Below are 23,092 nucleotides of genomic sequence, written 5' to 3'. Positions count from 1 at the left end.
GAGTATGGATTGTTGTGGGAGGGGTGAGGATGGATTGTTGTGGGAGGGGGTGAGGTTGGATTGTTGTGGGAGGGGGTGAGGACGGATTGTTGTGGGGGAATGAGGATGGATTGTTGTGGGAGGGGGTGAGGATGGATTATTGTGTGAGGGTGTGAGGATGGATTATTGTGGGAGGGGGTGAGGATGGATTATTGTGGGAGGGGGTGAGGATGGATTATTGTGGGAGGGGGTGAGGATGGATTGTTGTGGGAGGGGGTGAGGATGGATTGTTGTGGGAGGGGGTGAGGATGGACTGTTGTGGGAGGGGGTGAGGATGGATTGTTGTGGGAGGGGTTGAGGATGGATTGTTGTGGGAGGGGGTGAGGATGGATTGTTGTGGGAGGGGTTGAGGATGGATTGTTGTGGGAGGGGTTGAGGATGGATTATTGTGGGAGGGGTGAGGATGGATTATTGTGGGAGGGGGTGACAGATTGTTGTGGGTGGGGCTGAGGAGCAGTCGCAACCCCGTAACCCTTATGAATCAAAGAAGCTATGAAGCTTGCTTTAGCATGATGGGATTACAGCTCGGGGCGTCAGTTCGATCCCAGGCTCCTCTGTAAGGAGTCCCTGCTTGTGCTCCCTGTGGAGTGGGAGGGGTTTCCCCAGGTGTTTCAGTTGCCTCCACAGTCCAAAGATGCACTGGGCGGGTAAATTGGTCATTGTGAGTTGTCCTGTGATTAGTTTGTGGTTAAATCAGGGTTGTTGTGGAATTGCTGGCTAGCATGACTCAAATGTGCTGTTTTTCCAAATTAGTAAATAAATAAAATAGACAATAACGGCCTCCACTGCTGCCCATGCAATAATTCACTAACATCTGGCTAAATAAATTTCCCCACCTCTCTGTTCTAAAGAAAACTCCTTCTATTCTGAGGCGGTGCCCTTTGGTCCTGGATTCGGTCACTACAGGAATCATCCTCCGGGATCTCCTGTGATCCTGAACTCCAGCCAGTTCAAACCTCTTCATATGAGATCACTTTCATGAGCGCTCTGTGGACCTTCTCCAATTCCAGCACATCCCTTCTTCGAAATGGGGCCCAGCACTCAAACTTTGGTGTGATCCATCCCTTTGGCATGCACTTGGCTTGTAAAGTCAGCCCGCTCCAGCCTCCCCACCATCGAGGGCATCTTCGAAAGGGGGCAGCATCCAACACGGGACCTTGACCACCTGGGGCATGACCATCATTGAGGAGGTAGAGTCCATGGTTCAGGAGCAGCTTCTTCCCCTCTGCCATCAGATTTCAGAATGGTCCGTGAATAAGTGAACACTACCTCACTATTTTGCTCTGTTTTTAAGACCATAAGACACAGGAGCAGAATTAGACCATTCAGCCCATCGAGTCTGCTGCACCATTCCATCATGGCTGATCCCGTATCCCACTCAACCCCATACACCTGCCTTCTCGCCATATCCTTTGATGCCCCGACCGGTCAGGAAATGCGTTAAGTATCCTCATGCACTCGGCCTCCGCCCAGTCTGTGGCAGAGCATTCCACAGATTCACTGCTCCCTGGCTGGAAAAATTCCTCCTGACCTCTGTTCTGAAAGGTCGCCCCTCAGTTTGGAGGCTGTGCCCTCTCTTTTGCACTTTGTATTTATTTTGCAGTTGATATAAAGTTTATTTTTGGCTATGATCCAAAGTGGGACGATGGAACCAGACGGAAGAACAGACCAGCACGGACTAAATGGGCAAAAGGGCCTGTTTCTGGTGCTTCACTGCGGTTGAGTGAAAAACTTTGTTATGCATAGTTCATCACATCAGTACATTGAGGACGAACAATAACAGATGCAGAATCAAGAGGCACAGAGAAAGTGCAGTGCGAGATGAGGTCAAGACTACACTCTACTGTACTCGGTGCCGCCGAAGGGTCCGGGCCGAAACGGCGACCGCCTCCAGCATTGTGCGTGTGTTTGTAGTGCAGGAGATCCGTCTGCAGACCTACAGCCGCGGGTAGAAGCTGTCCTTGTGCCTGGTGGACGCGCTTTCAGGCTTTTGAATCTACTGCCCGCTGAGAGGGGAGAAGAGCTCCTGTCCGGGGTGAGCAAGGACTTTGGCTGGGTCGGCAGCCTTACCCCGAGGGGAGGCTCCATCCCGCCAGGATCCGTCAAGTGATCACGGGTCTTCTGTGATTAGCTTCTCAAGAAACCGCACGGGTTTCAGTTGTTTTTGTGCAGAGGCTCGCTTCTTGTGGGAGTTCAGCTAGTGAAGGGCGTGAAAACGGTTCTAGGAAAGGGACGGTGAACAAGCGGATCGCAATCCTCTTCATAAATAATGGGAATTATTGGCAATCCCGTGGGCGGAGCCTCTGAGCTTTAAAATTAGTCTATCGGACGATCTCTTCCTTTGCGCGATGCCGCGGTGTGGCTCTGCCGCGCTCTGACCCTGTTCTCTGGGTTTGCAAGGTAAGCGGTCCCCTGGGGACAGGCTCGCCCTCCCTTCGCGCTGCAGGGCTCCTGCCGCCTGTAGTTGTGGACTTTGGGGAGGGGGGGGAGAAGAAAGAAAGAAAGAGGGAGAGAGAGAGAGGGAGGGAGAGAGGGAGAGAGAGAAGAAAAGAAATTAGGTCCGATCTTCTTCGGAAAACCCCTCGGGCGTCAGCCTGGCAATATTGTTAACTGACTGGTTCAATGCCTTCTTCTGCAGACATTTGATCAAAGTCTCGTCCACGGGATTTCGCCGCAGTTTTACCAGATTTGCTGAGGTACCGGGGTATGTTTTTCTCTCTCGCGGTTGTGTGCAAGATTTGCTCGAATTCAGAGGGAGGGTTGGAGAGAGGAGAGAGTTTCTGAATTTCCGTGGAAGTGTCACTCGGTGATTGTCAGCGAGGCGGACCCAGTCCCGCTGGAGAAGGTGAGCCGCCGCTTTCGGAGAGCGCGTCCCAGAGACGGCCGGCGTTACGGCCGCTGAGTCGGAGGGAGGAGGGGTTGGGAGATGAACGGATGAGGACCCGATCGAGCGGGTTGCTCTGACCCCGGGTCGGTGCGCAGTTTCCTGGGGTCTACCCTTCCTCTCGTTCCGCTGGTCCCGAAGGGATGGCTATCTCCCAGGCTGCATTTCCACTTCCTCCTTATCTCCCCTTGTCAGGATGGGCCAGACCCTGTCGGTCCTGGAGTTCGTGGGCACGACTTCCCTTTCCTTTGCACTCTATCATGGGCACCGGAGGAGAGTAAAGAGTTGGGCTGAGGCTCTGCATCAGGACTGGACAGGAGGGGAGACGGGAGAGGGGAAGCGGGAGGCGAGGGTAAGATGCTAAGAGGGTCTTGGTCTTGAAGAAGGGTCAACTGTTTATTCCTCTCCGGCGTGACCTGCTGAGTTCCTCCAGCATTTTGTGTGCGTGGTACCTCCTTTCAGATCCGGGCTGGGTCCGACTTTCCCCCCAGGGAGACCTGCCGGCAGGTGGTAAATGAGGGGCGGGATCTCGGCCCGAAGCTTCGACTGTTCATTTTGTGCGTTGCTGTGGCTTTCCAGCATCTGCAGAATCTCTTGTCTCCGTTCATGGGCAGAGGATTATGTATTTGGATGGGATGTTTTCTGTGACACATCTGCGAAAATTTAGTGTGTGTGCCTCCGGTTTTATCATTCCATACTACACTCAACGGCCACTTCAATAGCTACTCTTGAATACCTGTTAATGAAAACAGCCAATGAGCCAATCTCAATGCTTAAAAACCATGCAGACATGTTCCTGACATTCAGTTGTTGTTCAGACAGAGTCAGGATGGAGAAGACATGTGAGCACTGGGCTCAGGGACAGCTGCCACCCTGCTGTTATGAGACTATTGAATGGTTTCCCGTTTGGATAAAGCGCATTCTTGAGCTGACGATATAATCCATTATGGATTTGCATCTCACTGTCCGCCTGATCTGCTCTCTCTCTCTCTGTAACTCTAACACTTTCTCCGGCATTCTGTCATTGCTTTCCCTTGTACTACCCCGGTACACAGAGTCTACAGTACAGAAACAGGCCCTTTGGCCCATCTAGAAATGCTATCCTGTCTAGTTCCATCGACCTACAGCTGGACCAAAGCCCACCATAACCCTTCAATCCATGTACTTATCCGAACTTCAACATGTGACAATAATAAACCAATTTATCTTGGCTTCAGGCTGATGTGTGGAGCAGACAATTGGCCGGGTGACAAACGGATTAAACTTTGATCCCTTTCATAAACAGTCATTTTACAAACACACACAGTACTATCCAAAGTCTCAGGGACATACACCTCGAGTCTAAGACTTTGGCACAATGCAGTAGTAATGTTACTGTACTGCTGCACAAAAAACAAATTTCATGACACAGGTGAGTGATGATAAACCAGATTCTGATAGGGGTCTCTTTTGTGGACTGAGAGTGGGAAGGGGGCAGGGAGAGGGGAATCATGGGTGGGAAAAGGGGAAGGGAGAGGGGAGAGACGTTCTGTAATGATCAATAAACCAGCTGTTGGAATCCAATGACTTGCCTGGGGTCTCCAGGCTTGGTGTGTCTGCATCCGCACCACTGTCCCGTGCCTGGCCCCCGTCTCCGCCACCTGTCCCACGGCGCTCCACCCTCCTTCTTCTACACTCCTGTCAGTACAGGCCCAAACCCTTCCATCCCATACCGGCACGTTCTTTGTGAGCAAACCTGCCCAGTGTGGCCTGACCTGTGCCGTCTGAGCCTCAGCATCCGCACCACTGTCCCGTGCCTGGCCCCCGTCTCCGCCACCTGTCCCACGGCGCTCCACCCTCCTTCTTCTACACTCCTGTCAGTACAGGCCCAAACCCTTCCATCCCATACCGGCACGTTCTTTGTGAGCAAACCTGCCCAGTGTGGCCTGACCTGTGCCGTCTGAGCCTCAGCATCCGCACCACTGTCCCGTGCCTGGCCCCCGTCTCCGCCACCTGTCCCACGGCGCTCCACCCTCCTTCTTCTACACTCCTGTCAGTACAGGCCCAAACCCTTCCATCCCATACCGGCACGTTCATTGTGAGCAAACCTGCCCAGTGTGGCCTGACCTGTGCCGTCTGAGCCTCAGCATCCGCACCACTGTCCCGTGCCTGGCCCCCGTCTCCGCCACCTGTCCCACGGCGCTCCACCCTCCTTCTTCTACACTCCTGTCAGTACAGGCCCAAACCCTTCCATCCCATACCGGCACGTTCTTTGTGAGCAAACCTGCCCAGTGTGGCCTGACCTGTGCCGTCTGAGCCTCAGCATCCGCACCACTGTCCCGTGCCTGGCCCCCGTCTCCGCCACCTGTCCCACGGCGCTCCACCCTCCTTCTTCTACACTCCTGTCAGTACAGGCCCAAACCCTTCCATCCCATACCGGCACGTTCTTTGTGAGCAAACCTGCCCAGTGTGGCCTGACCTGTGCCGTCTGAGCCTCAGCATCCGCACCACTGTCCCGTGCCTGGCCCCCGTCTCCGCCACCTGTCCCACGGCGCTCCACCCTCCTTCTTCTACACTCCTGTCAGTACAGGCCCAAACCCTTCCATCCCATACCGGCACGTTCATTGTGAGCAAACCTGCCCAGTGTGGCCTGACCTGTGCCGTCTGAGCCTCAGCATCCGCACCACTGTCCCGTGCCTGGCCCCCGTCTCCGCCACCTGTCCCACGGCGCTCCACCCTCCTTCTTCTACACTCCTGTCAGTACAGGCCCAAACCCTTCCATCCCATACCGGCACGTTCATTGTGAGCAAACCTGCCCAGTGTGGCCTGACCTGTGCCGTCTGAGCCTCAGCATCCGCACCACTGTCCCGTGCCTGGCCCCCGTCTCCGCCACCTGTCCCACGGCGCTCCACCCTCCTTCTTCTACACTCCTGTCAGTACAGGCCCAAACCCTTCCATCCCATACCGGCACGTTCATTGTGAGCAAACCTGCCCAGTGTGGCCTGACCTGTGCCGTCTGAGCCTCAGCATCCGCACCACTGTCCCGTGCCTGGCCCCCGTCTCCGCCACCTGTCCCACGGCGCTCCACCCTCCTTCTTCTACACTCCTGTCAGTACAGGCCCAAACCCTTCCATCCCATACCGGCACGTTCTTTGTGAGCAAACCTGCCCAGTGTGGCCTGACCTGTGCCGTCTGAGCCTCAGCATCCGCACCACTGTCCCGTGCCTGGCCCCCGTCTCCGCCACCTGTCCCACGGCGCTCCACCCTCCCCATTCGCAGCATCTTTTTCTCCTGCCGGATTTTCAAACTGGCTGACAAACACAGTACTGTGCAAATACCTTAGGCATGCTAGCTCAATATACATCTCTTTACATTATTTAGGTATATTTACAAATCCTTTCCCTGATCTTTAGACGAGAAAGTGTTTCACAGTATACAGGAAAGAGATTCAGCAGCTGGTGGAAACCTGGAGCAATGCTCAAGGTGTTGGAGTTCCGCAGCTGACTTACCATCTTCGGAAAACATTCAGACCCAGCTGTTTTCTTCAACCCCATTCTCCACTCCCCCCACATCCCTCAACCCCCTCAGCAGCCAGTCTCTGATGTAAGTGACCGTCTGTGGTAATGAATTCCACAGATCCGCCACCCACGACTGAAGAGATTCCTCCTCATCTCTTTCTGAAATGCACGTCTCTCTATTCTGTGACTGTGCCCCTGGTCTTAGGCTCCCCCACTGTAGGAACAACGTCAATATTGAGTAGATTTCAGCGAGACCCTCCCTTCTCCAGAAGTCCGGCAGCAGGGGATGAGGGAGGCTGTGTGGGTGGGGGAACTGCATTAACCTGGCCGCTGTTAGCTGAGTGTTCTGTCTCCCCAGGATGCTGGTACTGCTTCTGACCGTGTGTCTGACCATCGTCACAACTACAGGTGGGTGTTGCTTCTGGTCCGGGGTCCCAGACCCCGCCGCCCCCAAAGGGGGAGGAATCGGGGCTTGAATGGTCGTGGGGGGAGCAGAGTTAACCACGAGGGTCAAGGACTTAGAGGGAGGGGGGTGAGAATAGTGGAGTGGGGTAAATTTTTCCTCTACCTCCACCAGGGACATCAGGGATCCAATCGGATCTCTGCAGCGTGGGTGAAATCAGAAAAGGAAGGGGGTAATTTGTGGAGGTAGTAACCTTTTCCCTCTCCTCCCTCTTTCTTTCCTCTTCTCTTACTTCCCCCTCCGCCTCTTTTGGTTCCCCTCTCTCCCCCTTTCCGTTCCCTTTCCCCTTCTTGTTTCACCCTCCCTCCATTCTCTCCAACCCCTCCCCCTCTCCATCCCTCCTACCCCTCACTCCCCCACCCTCCCCTCTCCTTTTCCCCTCTCTCCTCTCTCTCTGTCTCCCTTTCTCACTCTCCCTCTCCTTCTCTCCTTCTCTCCCCCCCACTTCTCCCTCTCCCCTCCCTCCCCCATCTCCTGCTCTCTTCCCCTGGATTGGCCCGTTATGATACTCTCCTGATTGGTCCAATGTTTGGATTGACTCAAAAGTAATACTCTGCCTGATTTGTCCGAACTTTGGATGGGCTCGTACAGATGTTCTCGGACAGTCCCCTGTCCGGAGTCGGTCCGCGAGTGACATCCTCTCCTGATTGATGGGTGGGGTGAAGTGAGCCCCAGGATTGAACTGATTGTCTCTTTGACGGCTCCCTCCCCAGGATCTGAACCAACACAAGTCACAGGGGCATTCGGAGGCGAGGTCGTCCTGCCCTGCCGAGGCAGCGCCAGGCGCGACAGGGTGTACTGGCAGAAGAGCCGGACCCAGAGCGCCAGGGAGAAGGTGGTGAATGCTCTCTGCCTCCCGTCAGAGCCGTGCTCGGACCGTGTCGACCCTGCTTATGCCGGCCGCTCCAGCTTCCCGGCCAACGGCACGGGAGGGGATTTCTCCCTGCTGCTTCGTGAGCTCACGGTGGCTGATGAAGGGCTGTACGAATGCATCCTCCTGAACAGAGCGGTCGTCTCTCAGAGAATAGTCAACCTCAGCATCGAAGGTAAGGGTGAATGAGCAGCATCGGGCATCCCCGGCAGGGGTGCCTAACACCCCGGGCCCCTCAAGGGGGCGTATTTTCTGGTTGGGGAGTGGAACACGCTCTCTGAGGGGGAGTGGGGGAGGCTCTGACAACATCAACAAAGTGTCGCGTAGTGGGTTAGGCTGGCAGCGGTTCCCTGCTGCTGCCGTTCTTTCTCCTTGTGACAGTGTGGGTTGCCCCCGTGGATTCCAGTGAGGACCCCCAATGTAGGCGAGACTCGCGGGCTGCCCCCACTGTTCAGGTTGATTTCACAGATGACGCATTTCACACAACACACACGAAATGCTGGTGGAACACAGCAGGCCGGGCAGCATCTACAAGCAGAAGCACTGTCCTGACGAAGGGTCTCGGCCCGAAACCTCGACAGTGCTTCTCCCTATAGATGCTGCCTGGCCTGCTGTGTTCCACCAGCATTTTGTGTGTGTTGTTGTTTGAATTTCCAGCATCTGCAGATTTCCGCGTGTTTGATGCATTTCACCGCACGTTTCGATGTGACCACGACAAATAAAACTAATCTTTAGCCGGATGGACGTCGGAACGGCTGAGAAAGATGGGGTGTGTTAGGTCAGCAGGAACACAGCTTGCTGAATGGCCTGCTTCACTGTGGACTCAGTATCTGCTTCTCCCCAGAATGGTGTGAATGGTGTGAGCGGCTAGGAACTTGTTCCGTATCTGCCTTCAGTCCTCTGGATATCAGCACCACTAATTTACTCAACTCTCACTGATCCCTCCCTTTTCTCGATTACTGGGAAAAGGGCCACAAACACTGCACCTCATTGTTTGCCCTTTCCTGTGTTCGTGGAAACTGAATTCCACAACACTGCACTTCATTGTCTGCCCTTTCCTGTGTTAGTGGTAACTGAATTCCACACTGTACCTCATTGCCTGCCCTTTCCTGTGTTAGTGGTAACTGAATTCCACACTGTACCTCATTGCCTGCCCTTTCCTGTGTTAGTGGTAACTGAATTCCACACTGTACCTCATTGCCTGCCCTTTCCTGTGTTCGTGGAAACTGAATTCCACACACTGCCCCTCGTTCTTTCCCACTCCTTCACGCTGCAGTTGACTTCCCTTTGCTTACCGAGGGAGATACAGCAAGCACTGCGCCCTTGCTGCTCAGCACCTCTAAACAACCCCGATTTAACCCTAACCTAATCACGGGACAATTTTCCGACCTGTTTGGGCCGGGGAAGACCCACACGTTCCCTGAGGAGGAGTTTCCGAGACTCCTTACAGACTCGAGAATGTCCCGAGCTACACTACAGTGACTCTTACTGATGAAAGTCCTGGGCCAATAGGACTACCGAGAGTCCCGACAGAGTTTCTACGTGGAAACAAACAGGTCCTTTGGCCCAAGTAGTTCCACTGACCATGACAGCCGCCTGTCTAGTCCCTATTCCTCCACGTACCTGGCAAGTGCATCTTATCTGCCTCAATCACATCCTCTGCCAGCTTATCAAATATGCTCCTCACACTTTGGGTGGAAAAATTGCCCCTCAGGTCCCTGTTGAACCTCTCCCCTCCGCTGTGTCCTCTATTCTTGACACCCCAACTCTGTGCATCCATGATTTTAAACAGCTCTCATTCTCCTACAATCCGAGGGACGAAGACCCAGCCTGGCTGATTTCTCCTTGGATGTTATCCGGAGAGGTCTTCGCCTTCTTTCCAGTTTAACACTGCTGCTCCTATAACAGGGGGGAATGTCAGTGTACAGTGACGGCAGGAGGGAAATGAAAGTTCCCCACTGGGCGCACTGTGGCCCATGGGGAGGGTTGACCTTTCGTTGATATTAATATCAATCGAAACCTTCCCTCTCTCTTTTATCATCCATGTGTCCATCTCAGTCATGTCGATGTTCCTGATGTGCTCACAACAGCCCCCTGTAATCCCCTTAATATCCCGTTCACCGCTAACAAGCCCCCTGTAATCCTCTTAATATCCCGTACACCGCTAACAAGCCCCCTGTAATCCTCTTAATATCCTGTACACCGCTAACAAGCCCCCTGTAATCCTCTTAATATCCCGTTCACCGCTAACAAGCCCCCTGTAATCCTCTTAATATCCCGTTCACCGCTAACAAGCCCCCTGTAATCCTCTTAATATCCTGTACACCGCTAACAAGCCCCCTGTAATCCTCTTAATATCCCGTTCACCGCTAACAAGCCCCCTGTAATCCTCTTAATATCCCGTACACCGCTAACAAGCCCCCTGTAATCCTCTTAATATCCTGTACACCGCTAACAAGCCCCTGTAATCCTCTTAATATCCCGTTCACCGCTAACAAGCCCCCTGTAATCCTCTTAATATCCCGTTCACCGCTAACAAGCCCCCTGTAATCCTCTTAATATCCTGTACACCGCTAACAAGCCCCTGTAATCCTCTTAATATCCCGTTCACCGCTAACAAGCCCCCTGTAATCCTCTTAATATCCCGTTCACCGCTAACAAGCCCCCTGTAATCCTCTTAATATCCCGTTCACCGCTAACAAGCCCCCTGTAATCCCCTTAATATCCTGTACACCGCTAACAAGCCCCCTGTAATCCTCTTAATATCCCGTACACCGCTAACAAGCCCCCTGTAATCCTCTTAATATCCCGTTCACCGCTAATAAGCCCCCTGTAATCCCCTTAATATCCTGTACACCGCTAACAAGCCCCCTGTAATCCCCTTAATATCCCGTTCACCGCTAACAAGCCCCTGTAATCCCCATAATATCCTGTACACCGCTAACAAGCCCCCTGTAATCCTCATAATATCCCGTTCACCGCTAACAAGCCCCTGTAATCCCTTTAATATCCCGTTCACCGCTAACAAGCCCCCTGTAATCCTCTTAATATCCTGTACACCGCTAACAAGCCCCTGTAATCCTCTTAATATCCCGTTCACCGCTAACAAGCCCCCTGTAATCCCCTTAATATCCTGTACACCGCTAACAAGCCCCCTGTAATCCTCTTAATATCCCTTTCACCGCTAACAAGCCCCCTGTAATCCCCTTAATATCCCGTACACCGCTAACAAGCCCCCTGTAATCCTCTTAATATCCTGTACACCGCTAACAAGCCCCTGTAATCCCCTTAATATCCCGTACACCGCTAACAAGCCCCCTGTAATCCTCTTAATATCCTGTACACCGCTAACAAGCCCCCTGTAATCCTCTTAATATCCTGTACACCGTTAACAAGCCCCTGTAATCCTCTTAATATCCCGTTCACCGCTAACAAGCCCCCTGTAATCCCCTTAATATCCTGTACACCGCTAACAAGCCCCCTGTAATCCTCTTAATATCCCGTACACCGCTAACAAGCCCCTGTAATCCCCTTAATATCCCGTACACCGCTAACAAGCCCCCTGTAATCCTCTTAATATCCCGTTCACCGCTAACAAGCCCCCTGTAATCCCCTTAATATCCCGTTCACCGCTAACAAGCCCCTGTAATCCCCTTAATATCCTGTACACCGCTAACAAGCCCCCTGTAATCCTCTTAATATCCCGTACACCGCTAACAAGCCCCCTGTAATCCTCTTAATATCCCGTACACAGCTAATAAGCCCCCTGTAATCCTCTTAATATCCTGTACACCGCTAACAAGCCCTTGTAATCCTCTTAATATCCCGTACACCGCTAACAAGCCCCCTGTAATCCTCTTAATATCCCGTACACCGCTAACAAGCCCCCTGTAATCCTCTTAATATCCTGTACACCGCTAACAAGCCCCTGTAATCCTCTTAATATCCCGTACACCGCTAACAAGCCCCCTGTAATCCTCTTAATATCCCGTACACCGCTAACAAGCCCCTGTAATCCCCTTAATATCCCGTACACCGCTAACAAGCCCCCTGTAATCCCCTTAATATCCTGTACACCGCTAACAAGCCCTTGTAATCCCCTTAATATCCTGTACACCGCTAACAAGCCCCCTGTAATCCTCTTAATATCCCGTACACCTCTAACAAGCCCCCTGTAATCCCCTTAATATCCTGTACACCGCTAACAAGCCCCCTGTAATCCTCTTAATATCCCGTTCACCGCTAACAAGCCCCCTGTAATCCTCTTAATATCCCGTACACCGCTAACAAGCCCTCTGTAATCCTCTTAATATCCCGTACACCGCTAACAAGCCCCCTGTAATCCTCTTAATATCCTGTACACCGCTAACAAGCCCCCTGTAATCCTCTTAATATCCCGTACACCGCTAACAAGCCCCCTGTAATCCTCTTAATATCCCGTACACCGCTAATAAGCCCCCTGTAATCCTCTTAATATCCTGTACACCGCTAACAAGCCCCCTGTAATCCTCTTAATATCCCGTACACCGCTAACAAGCCCCTGTAATCCCCTTAATATCCTGTACACCGCTAACAAGCCCTTGTAATCCTCTTAATATCCCGTACACCGCTAACAAGCCCCCTGTAATCCTCTTAATATCCCGTACACCGCTAACAAGCCCCCTGTAATCCTCTTAATATCCTGTACACCGCTAACAAGCCCCTGTAATCCTCTTAATATCCTGTACACCGCTAACAAGCCCTTGTAATCCTCTTAATATCCCGTACACCGCTAACAAGCCCCCTGTAATCCTCTTAATATCCCGTACACCGCTAACAAGCCCCCTGTAATCCTCTTAATATCCCGTACACCGCTAACAAGCCCCTGTAATCCCCTTAATATCCCGTACACCGCTAACAAGCCCCTGTAATCCCCTTAATATCCCGTACACCGCTAACAAGCCCCTGTAATCCTCTTAATATCCTGTACACCGCTAACAAGCCCCTGTAATCCTCTTAATATCCCGTACACCGCTAACAAGCCCCCTGTAATCCTCTTAATATCCCGTACACCGCTAACAAGCCCCTGTAATCCCCTTAATATCCCGTACACCGCTAACAAGCCCCTGTAATCCTCTTAATATCCCGTTCACCGCTAATAAGCCCCCTGTAATCCCCTTAATATCCTGTACACCGCTAAAAAGCCCCTGTAATCCCCTTAATATCCTGTACACCGCTAACAAGCCCTTGTAATCCCCTTAATATCCCGTTCACCGCTAACAAGCCCCTGTAATCCCCTTAATATCCCGTACACCGCTTACAAGCCCCTGTAATCCCCTTAATATCCTGTACACCGCTAACAAGCCCTTGTAATCCCCTTAATATCCCGTTCACCGCTAACAAGCCCCCTGTAATCCCCTTAATATCCCGTACACCGCTAACAAGCCCCTGTAATCCTCTTAATATCCCGTACACCGCTAACAAGCCCCAGTAATCCCCTTAATATCCTGTACACCGCTAACAAGCCCTTGTAATCCCCTTAATATCCCGTTCACCGCTAACAAGCCCCCTGTAATCCCCTTAATATCCCGTACACCGCTAACAAGCCCCTGTAATCCCCTTAATATCCTGTACACCGCTAACAAGCCCCTGTAATCCTCTTAATATCCTGTACACCGCTAACAAGCCCCTGTAATCCCCTTAATATCCTGTACACCGCTAACAAGCCCTTGTAATCCCCTTAATATCCCGTTCACCGCTAACAAGCCCCTGTAATCCCCTTAATATCCTGTACACCGCTAACAAGCCCTTGTAATCCCCTTAATATCCCGTACACCGCTAACAAGCCCCTGTAATCCCCTTAATATCCTGTACACCGCTAACAAGCCCTTGTAATCCCCTTAATATCCCGTTCACCGCTAACAAGCCCCCTGTAATCCCCTTAATATCCCGTACACCGCTAACAAGCCCCTGTAATCCCCTTAATATCCCGTACACCGCTAACAAGCCCCTGTAATCCTCTTAATATCCTGTACACCGCTAACAAGCCCCTGTAATCCTCTTAATATCCCGTACACCGCTAACAAGCCCCCTGTAATCCTCTTAATATCCCGTACACCGCTAACAAGCCCCTGTAATCCCCTTAATATCCCGTACACCGCTAACAAGCCCCTGTAATCCTCTTAATATCCCGTTCACCGCTAATAAGCCCCCTGTAATCCCCTTAATATCCTGTACACCGCTAAAAAGCCCCTGTAATCCCCTTAATATCCTGTACACCGCTAACAAGCCCCCTGTAATCCTCTTAATATCCCGTACACCGCTAACAAGCCCCCTGTAATCCTCTTAATATCCCGTACACCGCTAACAAGCCCCTGTAATCCCCTTAATATCCCGTACACCGCTAACAAGCCCCTGTAATCCTCTTAATATCCCGTTCACCGCTAATAAGCCCCCTGTAATCCCCTTAATATCCTGTACACCGCTAAAAAGCCCCTGTAATCCCCTTAATATCCTGTACACCGCTAACAAGCCCCCTGTAATCCTCTTAATATCCCGTACACCGCTAACAAGCCCCCTGTAATCCTCTTAATATCCCGTACACCGCTAATAAGCCCCCTGTAATCCTCTTAATATCCTGTACACCGCTAACAAGCCCCCTGTAATCCTCTTAATATCCCGTACACCGCTAACAAGCCCCTGTAATCCCCTTAATATCCTGTACACCGCTAACAAGCCCTTGTAATCCTCTTAATATCCCGTACACCGCTAACAAGCCCCCTGTAATCCTCTTAATATCCCGTACACCGCTAACAAGCCCCCTGTAATCCTCTTAATATCCTGTACACCGCTAACAAGCCCCTGTAATCCTCTTAATATCCTGTACACCGCTAACAAGCCCTTGTAATCCTCTTAATATCCCGTACACCGCTAACAAGCCCCCTGTAATCCTCTTAATATCCTGTACACCGCTAACAAGCCCCCTGTAATCCTCTTAATATCCCGTACACCGCTAACAAGCCCCTGTAATCCCCTTAATATCCTGTACACCGCTAACAAGCCCTTGTAATCCTCTTAATATCCCGTACACCGCTAACAAGCCCCCTGTAATCCTCTTAATATCCCGTACACCGCTAACAAGCCCCCTGTAATCCTCTTAATATCCTGTACACCGCTAACAAGCCCCTGTAATCCTCTTAATATCCTGTACACCGCTAACAAGCCCCTGTAATCCCCTTAATATCCTGTACACCGCTAACAAGCCCTTGTAATCCTCTTAATATCCCGTACACCGCTAACAAGCCCCCTGTAATCCTCTTAATATCCCGTACACCGCTAACAAGCCCCCTGTAATCCTCTTAATATCCTGTACACCGCTAACAAGCCCCTGTAATCCTCTTAATATCCTGTACACCGCTAACAAGCCCTTGTAATCCTCTTAATATCCCGTACACCGCTAACAAGCCCCCTGTAATCCTCTTAATATCCCGTACACCGCTAACAAGCCCCCTGTAATCCTCTTAATATCCCGTACACCGCTAACAAGCCCCTGTAATCCCCTTAATATCCCGTACACCGCTAACAAGCCCCTGTAATCCCCTTAATATCCCGTACACCGCTAACAAGCCCCTGTAATCCTCTTAATATCCTGTACACCGCTAACAAGCCCCTGTAATCCTCTTAATATCCCGTACACCGCTAACAAGCCCCCTGTAATCCTCTTAATATCCCGTACACCGCTAACAAGCCCCTGTAATCCCCTTAATATCCCGTACACCGCTAACAAGCCCCTGTAATCCTCTTAATATCCCGTTCACCGCTAATAAGCCCCCTGTAATCCCCTTAATATCCTGTACACCGCTAAAAAGCCCCTGTAATCCCCTTAATATCCTGTACACCGCTAACAAGCCCTTGTAATCCCCTTAATATCCCGTTCACCGCTAACAAGCCCCTGTAATCCCCTTAATATCCCGTACACCGCTTACAAGCCCCTGTAATCCCCTTAATATCCTGTACACCGCTAACAAGCCCTTGTAATCCCCTTAATATCCCGTTCACCGCTAACAAGCCCCCTGTAATCCCCTTAATATCCCGTACACCGCTAACAAGCCCCTGTAATCCTCTTAATATCCCGTACACCGCTAACAAGCCCCAGTAATCCCCTTAATATCCTGTACACCGCTAACAAGCCCTTGTAATCCCCTTAATATCCCGTTCACCGCTAACAAGCCCCCTGTAATCCCCTTAATATCCCGTACACCGCTAACAAGCCCCTGTAATCCCCTTAATATCCTGTACACCGCTAACAAGCCCCTGTAATCCTCTTAATATCCTGTACACCGCTAACAAGCCCCTGTAATCCCCTTAATATCCTGTACACCGCTAACAAGCCCTTGTAATCCCCTTAATATCCCGTTCACCGCTAACAAGCCCCTGTAATCCCCTTAATATCCTGTACACCGCTAACAAGCCCTTGTAATCCCCTTAATATCCCGTACACCGCTAACAAGCCCCTGTAATCCCCTTAATATCCTGTACACCGCTAACAAGCCCTTGTAATCCCCTTAATATCCCGTTCACCGCTAACAAGCCCCCTGTAATCCCCTTAATATCCCGTACACCGCTAACAAGCCCCTGTAATCCCCTTAATATCCCGTACACCGCTAACAAGCCCCTGTAATCCTCTTAATATCCTGTACACCGCTAACAAGCCCCTGTAATCCTCTTAATATCCCGTACACCGCTAACAAGCCCCCTGTAATCCTCTTAATATCCCGTACACCGCTAACAAGCCCCTGTAATCCCCTTAATATCCCGTACACCGCTAACAAGCCCCTGTAATCCTCTTAATATCCCGTTCACCGCTAATAAGCCCCCTGTAATCCCCTTAATATCCTGTACACCGCTAAAAAGCCCCTGTAATCCCCTTAATATCCTGTACACCGCTAACAAGCCCCCTGTAATCCTCTTAATATCCTGTACACCGCTAACAAGCCCCTGTAATCCCCTTAATATCCCGTACACCGCTAACAAGCCCCCTGTAATCCTCTTAATATCCTGTACACCGCTAACAAGCCCCCTGTAATCCTCTTAATATCCTGTACACCGTTAACAAGCCCCTGTAATCCTCTTAATATCCCGTTCACCGCTAACAAGCCCCCTGTAATCCCCTTAATATCCTGTACACCGCTAACAAGCCCCCTGTAATCCTCTTAATATCCCGTTCACCGCTAACAAGCCCCCTGTAATCCCCTTAATATCCCGTTCACCGCTAACAAGCCCCTGTAATCCCCTTAATATCCTGTACACCGCTAACAAGCCCCCTGTAATCCTCTTAATATCCCGTACACCGCTAACAAGTCCCCTGTAATCCTCTTAATATCCCGTACACCGCTAATAAGCCCCCTGTAATCCTCTTAATATCCTGTACACCGCTAACAAGCCCTTGTAATCCTCTTAATATCCCGTACACCGCTAACAAGCCCCCTGTAATCCTCTTAATATCCCGTACACCGCTAACAAGCCCCCTGTAATCCTCTTAATATCCTGTACACCGCTAACAAGCCCCTGTAATCCTCTTAATATCCCGTACACCGCTAACAAGCCCCCTGTAATCCTCTTAATATCCCGTACACCGCTAACAAGCCCCTGTAATCCCCTTAATATCCCGTACACCGCTAACAAGCCCCCTGTAATCCCCTTAATATCCTGTACACCGCTAACAAGCCCTTGTAATCCCCTTAATATCCTGTACACCGCTAACAAGCCCCCTGTAATCCTCTTAATATCCCGTACACCTCTAACAAGCCCCCTGTAATCCCCTTAATATCCTGTACACCGCTAACAAGCCCCCTGTAATCCTCTTAATATCCCGTTCACCGCTAACAAGCCCCCTGTAATCCTCTTAATATCCCGTACACCGCTAACAAGCCCTCTGTAATCCTCTTAATATCCCGTACACCGCTAACAAGCCCCCTGTAATCCTCTTAATATCCTGTACACCGCTAACAAGCCCCCTGTAATCCTCTTAATATCCCGTACACCGCTAACAAGCCCCCTGTAATCCTCTTAATATCCCGTACACCGCTAATAAGCCCCCTGTAATCCTCTTAATATCCTGTACACCGCTAACAAGCCCCCTGTAATCCTCTTAATATCCCGTACACCGCTAACAAGCCCCTGTAATCCCCTTAATATCCTGTACACCGCTAACAAGCCCTTGTAATCCTCTTAATATCCCGTACACCGCTAACAAGCCCCCTGTAATCCTCTTAATATCCCGTACACCGCTAACAAGCCCCCTGTAATCCTCTTAATATCCTGTACACCGCTAACAAGCCCCTGTAATCCTCTTAATATCCTGTACACCGCTAACAAGCCCTTGTAATCCTCTTAATATCCCGTACACCGCTAACAAGCCCCCTGTAATCCTCTTAATATCCCGTACACCGCTAACAAGCCCCCTGTAATCCTCTTAATATCCCGTACACCGCTAACAAGCCCCTGTAATCCCCTTAATATCCCGTACACCGCTAACAAGCCCCTGTAATCCCCTTAATATCCCGTACACCGCTAACAAGCCCCTGTAATCCTCTTAATATCCTGTACACCGCTAACAAGCCCCTGTAATCCTCTTAATATCCCGTACACCGCTAACAAGCCCCCTGTAATCCTCTTAATATCCCGTACACCGCTAACAAGCCCCTGTAATCCCCTTAATATCCCGTACACCGCTAACAAGCCCCTGTAATCCTCTTAATATCCCGTTCACCGCTAATAAGCCCCCTGTAATCCCCTTAATATCCTGTACACCGCTAAAAAGCCCCTGTAATCCCCTTAATATCCTGTACACCGCTAACAAGCCCTTGTAATCCCCTTAATATCCCGTTCACCGCTAACAAGCCCCTGTAATCCCCTTAATATCCCGTACACCGCTTACAAGCCCCTGTAATCCCCTTAATATCCTGTACACCGCTAACAAGCCCTTGTAATCCCCTTAATATCCCGTTCACCGCTAACAAGCCCCCTGTAATCCCCTTAATATCCCGTACACCGCTAACAAGCCCCTGTAATCCTCTTAATATCCCGTACACCGCTAACAAGCCCCAGTAATCCCCTTAATATCCTGTACACCGCTAACAAGCCCTTGTAATCCCCTTAATATCCCGTTCACCGCTAACAAGCCCCCTGTAATCCCCTTAATATCCCGTACACCGCTAACAAGCCCCTGTAATCCCCTTAATATCCTGTACACCGCTAACAAGCCCCTGTAATCCTCTTAATATCCTGTACACCGCTAACAAGCCCCTGTAATCCCCTTAATATCCTGTACACCGCTAACAAGCCCTTGTAATCCCCTTAATATCCCGTTCACCGCTAACAAGCCCCTGTAATCCCCTTAATATCCTGTACACCGCTAACAAGCCCTTGTAATCCCCTTAATATCCCGTACACCGCTAACAAGCCCCTGTAATCCCCTTAATATCCTGTACACCGCTAACAAGCCCTTGTAATCCCCTTAATATCCCGTTCACCGCTAACAAGCCCCCTGTAATCCCCTTAATATCCCGTACACCGCTAACAAGCCCCTGTAATCCCCTTAATATCCCGTACACCGCTAACAAGCCCCTGTAATCCTCTTAATATCCTGTACACCGCTAACAAGCCCCTGTAATCCTCTTAATATCCCGTACACCGCTAACAAGCCCCCTGTAATCCTCTTAATATCCCGTACACCGCTAACAAGCCCCTGTAATCCCCTTAATATCCCGTACACCGCTAACAAGCCCCTGTAATCCTCTTAATATCCCGTTCACCGCTAATAAGCCCCCTGTAATCCCCTTAATATCCTGTACACCGCTAAAAAGCCCCTGTAATCCCCTTAATATCCTGTACACCGCTAACAAGCCCTTGTAATCCCCTTAATATCCCGTTCACCGCTAACAAGCCCCTGTAATCCCCTTAATATCCCGTTCACCGCTAACAAGCCCCTGTAATCCCCTTAATATCCCGTACACCGCTTACAAGCCCCTGTAATCCCCTTAATATCCTGTACACCGCTAACAAGCCCTTGTAATCCCCTTAATATCCTGTACACCGCTAACAAGCCCCCTGTAATCCTCTTAATATCCTGTACACCGCTAACAAGCCCTTGTAATCCCCTTAATATCCCGTTCACCGCTAACAAGCCCCTGTAATCCCCTTAATATCCTGTACACCGCTAACAAGCCCTTGTAATCCCCTTAATATCCCGTACACCGCTAACAAGCCCCTGTAATCCCCTTAATATCCTGTACACCGCTAACAAGCCCTTGTAATCCCCTTAATATCCCGTTCACCGCTAACAAGCCCCCTGTAATCCCCTTAATATCCCGTACACCGCTAACAAGCCCCTGTAATCCCCTTAATATCCCGTACACCGCTAACAAGCCCCTGTAATCCTCTTAATATCCTGTACACCGCTAACAAGCCCCTGTAATCCTCTTAATATCCCGTACACCGCTAACAAGCCCCCTGTAATCCTCTTAATATCCCGTACACCGCTAACAAGCCCCTGTAATCCCCTTAATATCCCGTACACCGCTAACAAGCCCCTGTAATCCTCTTAATATCTCGTTCACCGCTAATAAGCCCCCTGTAATCCCCTTAATATCCTGTACACCGCTAAAAAGCCCCTGTAATCCCCTTAATATCCTGTACACCGCTAACAAGCCCCCTGTAATCCTCTTAATATCCTGTACACCGCTAACAAGCCCCTGTAATCCCCTTAATATCCCGTACACCGCTAACAAGCCCCCTGTAATCCTCTTAATATCCTGTACACCGCTAACAAGCCCCCTGTAATCCTCTTAATATCCTGTACACCGTTAACAAGCCCCTGTAATCCTCTTAATATCCCGTTCACCGCTAACAAGCCCCCTGTAATCCCCTTAATATCCTGTACACCGCTAACAAGCCCCCTGTAATCCTCTTAATATCCCGTTCACCGCTAACAAGCCCCCTGTAATCCCCTTAATATCCCGTTCACCGCTAACAAGCCCCTGTAATCCCCTTAATATCCTGTACACCGCTAACAAGCCCCCTGTAATCCTCTTAATATCCCGTACACCGCTAACAAGTCCCCTGTAATCCTCTTAATATCCCGTACACCGCTAATAAGCCCCCTGTAATCCTCTTAATATCCTGTACACCGCTAACAAGCCCTTGTAATCCTCTTAATATCCCGTACACCGCTAACAAGCCCCCTGTAATCCTCTTAATATCCCGTACACCGCTAACAAGCCCCCTGTAATCCTCTTAATATCCTGTACACCGCTAACAAGCCCCTGTAATCCTCTTAATATCCCGTACACCGCTAACAAGCCCCCTGTAATCCTCTTAATATCCCGTACACCGCTAACAAGCCCCTGTAATCCCCTTAATATCCCGTACACCGCTAACAAGCCCCCTGTAATCCCCTTAATATCCTGTACACCGCTAACAAGCCCTTGTAATCCCCTTAATATCCTGTACACCGCTAACAAGCCCCCTGTAATCCTCTTAATATCCCGTACACCTCTAACAAGCCCCCTGTAATCCCCTTAATATCCTGTACACCGCTAACAAGCCCACTGTAATCCTCTTAATATCCCGTTCACCGCTAACAAGCCCCCTGTAATCCTCTTAATATCCCGTACACCGCTAACAAGCCCTCTGTAATCCTCTTAATATCCCGTACACCGCTAACAAGCCCCCTGTAATCCTCTTAATATCCTGTACACCGCTAACAAGCCCCCTGTAATCCTCTTAATATCCCGTACACCGCTAACAAGCCCCCTGTAATCCTCTTAATATCCCGTACACCGCTAATAAGCCCCCTGTAATCCTCTTAATATCCTGTACACCGCTAACAAGCCCCCTGTAATCCTCTTAATATCCCGTACACCGCTAACAAGCCCCTGTAATCCCCTTAATATCCTGTACACCGCTAACAAGCCCTTGTAATCCTCTTAATATATCCCGTACACCGCTAACAAGCCCCCTGTAATCCTCTTAATATCCCGTACACCGCTAACAAGCCCCCTGTAATCCTCTTAATATCCTGTACACCGCTAACAAGCCCCTGTAATCCTCTTAATATCCTGTACACCGCTAACAAGCCCTTGTAATCCTCTTAATATCCCGTACACCGCTAACAAGCCCCCTGTAATCCTCTTAATATCCCGTACACCGCTAACAAGCCCCCTGTAATCCTCTTAATATCCCGTACACCGCTAACAAGCCCCTGTAATCCCCTTAATATCCCGTACACCGCTAACAAGCCCCTGTAATCCCCTTAATATCCCGTACACCGCTAACAAGCCCCTGTAATCCTCTTAATATCCTGTACACCGCTAACAAGCCCCTGTAATCCTCTTAATATCCCGTACACCGCTAACAAGCCCCCTGTAATCCTCTTAATATCCCGTACACCGCTAACAAGCCCCTGTAATCCCCTTAATATCCCGTACACCGCTAACAAGCCCCTGTAATCCTCTTAATATCCCGTTCACCGCTAATAAGCCCCCTGTAATCCCCTTAATATCCTGTACACCGCTAAAAAGCCCCTGTAATCCCCTTAATATCCTGTACACCGCTAACAAGCCCTTGTAATCCCCTTAATATCCCGTTCACCGCTAACAAGCCCCTGTAATCCCCTTAATATCCCGTACACCGCTTACAAGCCCCTGTAATCCCCTTAATATCCTGTACACCGCTAACAAGCCCTTGTAATCCCCTTAATATCCCGTTCACCGCTAACAAGCCCCCTGTAATCCCCTTAATATCCCGTACACCGCTAACAAGCCCCTGTAATCCTCTTAATATCCCGTACACCGCTAACAAGCCCCAGTAATCCCCTTAATATCCTGTACACCGCTAACAAGCCCTTGTAATCCCCTTAATATCCCGTTCACCGCTAACAAGCCCCCTGTAATCCCCTTAATATCCCGTACACCGCTAACAAGCCCCTGTAATCCCCTTAATATCCTGTACACCGCTAACAAGCCCCTGTAATCCTCTTAATATCCTGTACACCGCTAACAAGCCCCTGTAATCCCCTTAATATCCTGTACACCGCTAACAAGCCCTTGTAATCCCCTTAATATCCCGTTCACCGCTAACAAGCCCCTGTAATCCCCTTAATATCCTGTACACCGCTAACAAGCCCTTGTAATCCCCTTAATATCCCGTACACCGCTAACAAGCCCCTGTAATCCCCTTAATATCCTGTACACCGCTAACAAGCCCTTGTAATCCCCTTAATATCCCGTTCACCGCTAACAAGCCCCCTGTAATCCCCTTAATATCCCGTACACCGCTAACAAGCCCCTGTAATCCCC

General features: G+C 50.5%; 1 protein-coding gene across 1 annotated transcript in view; it reads left to right on the top strand.

Moving 5' to 3' along the window:
* The first annotated feature begins 2,360 nt into the window (after window positions 1–2,360).
* Window positions 2,361–23,092, top strand: part of LOC132385381 (T-lymphocyte activation antigen CD86-like) — a 32,144-nt gene continuing 11,412 nt past the window's right edge. The window contains exons 1-4 of the mRNA XM_059957418.1: window positions 2,361–2,439; window positions 2,678–2,743; window positions 6,779–6,828; window positions 7,597–7,929. Of these exons, the coding sequence (XP_059813401.1) occupies window positions 6,780–6,828; window positions 7,597–7,929 (382 nt within the window). The 5' untranslated portion in view covers window positions 2,361–2,439; window positions 2,678–2,743; window position 6,779. The remainder of the gene's footprint in view (window positions 2,440–2,677; window positions 2,744–6,778; window positions 6,829–7,596; window positions 7,930–23,092) is intronic.

The sequence above is a fragment of the Hypanus sabinus genome (assembly GCF_030144855.1).
Source record: "Hypanus sabinus isolate sHypSab1 chromosome 1 unlocalized genomic scaffold, sHypSab1.hap1 SUPER_1_unloc_13, whole genome shotgun sequence".
Classification (NCBI taxonomy): Eukaryota; Metazoa; Chordata; class Chondrichthyes; order Myliobatiformes; family Dasyatidae; genus Hypanus; species Hypanus sabinus.
Note: the sequence above shows the minus strand (reverse complement) of the source record. Positions and strands in the feature narration are given on the sequence as shown.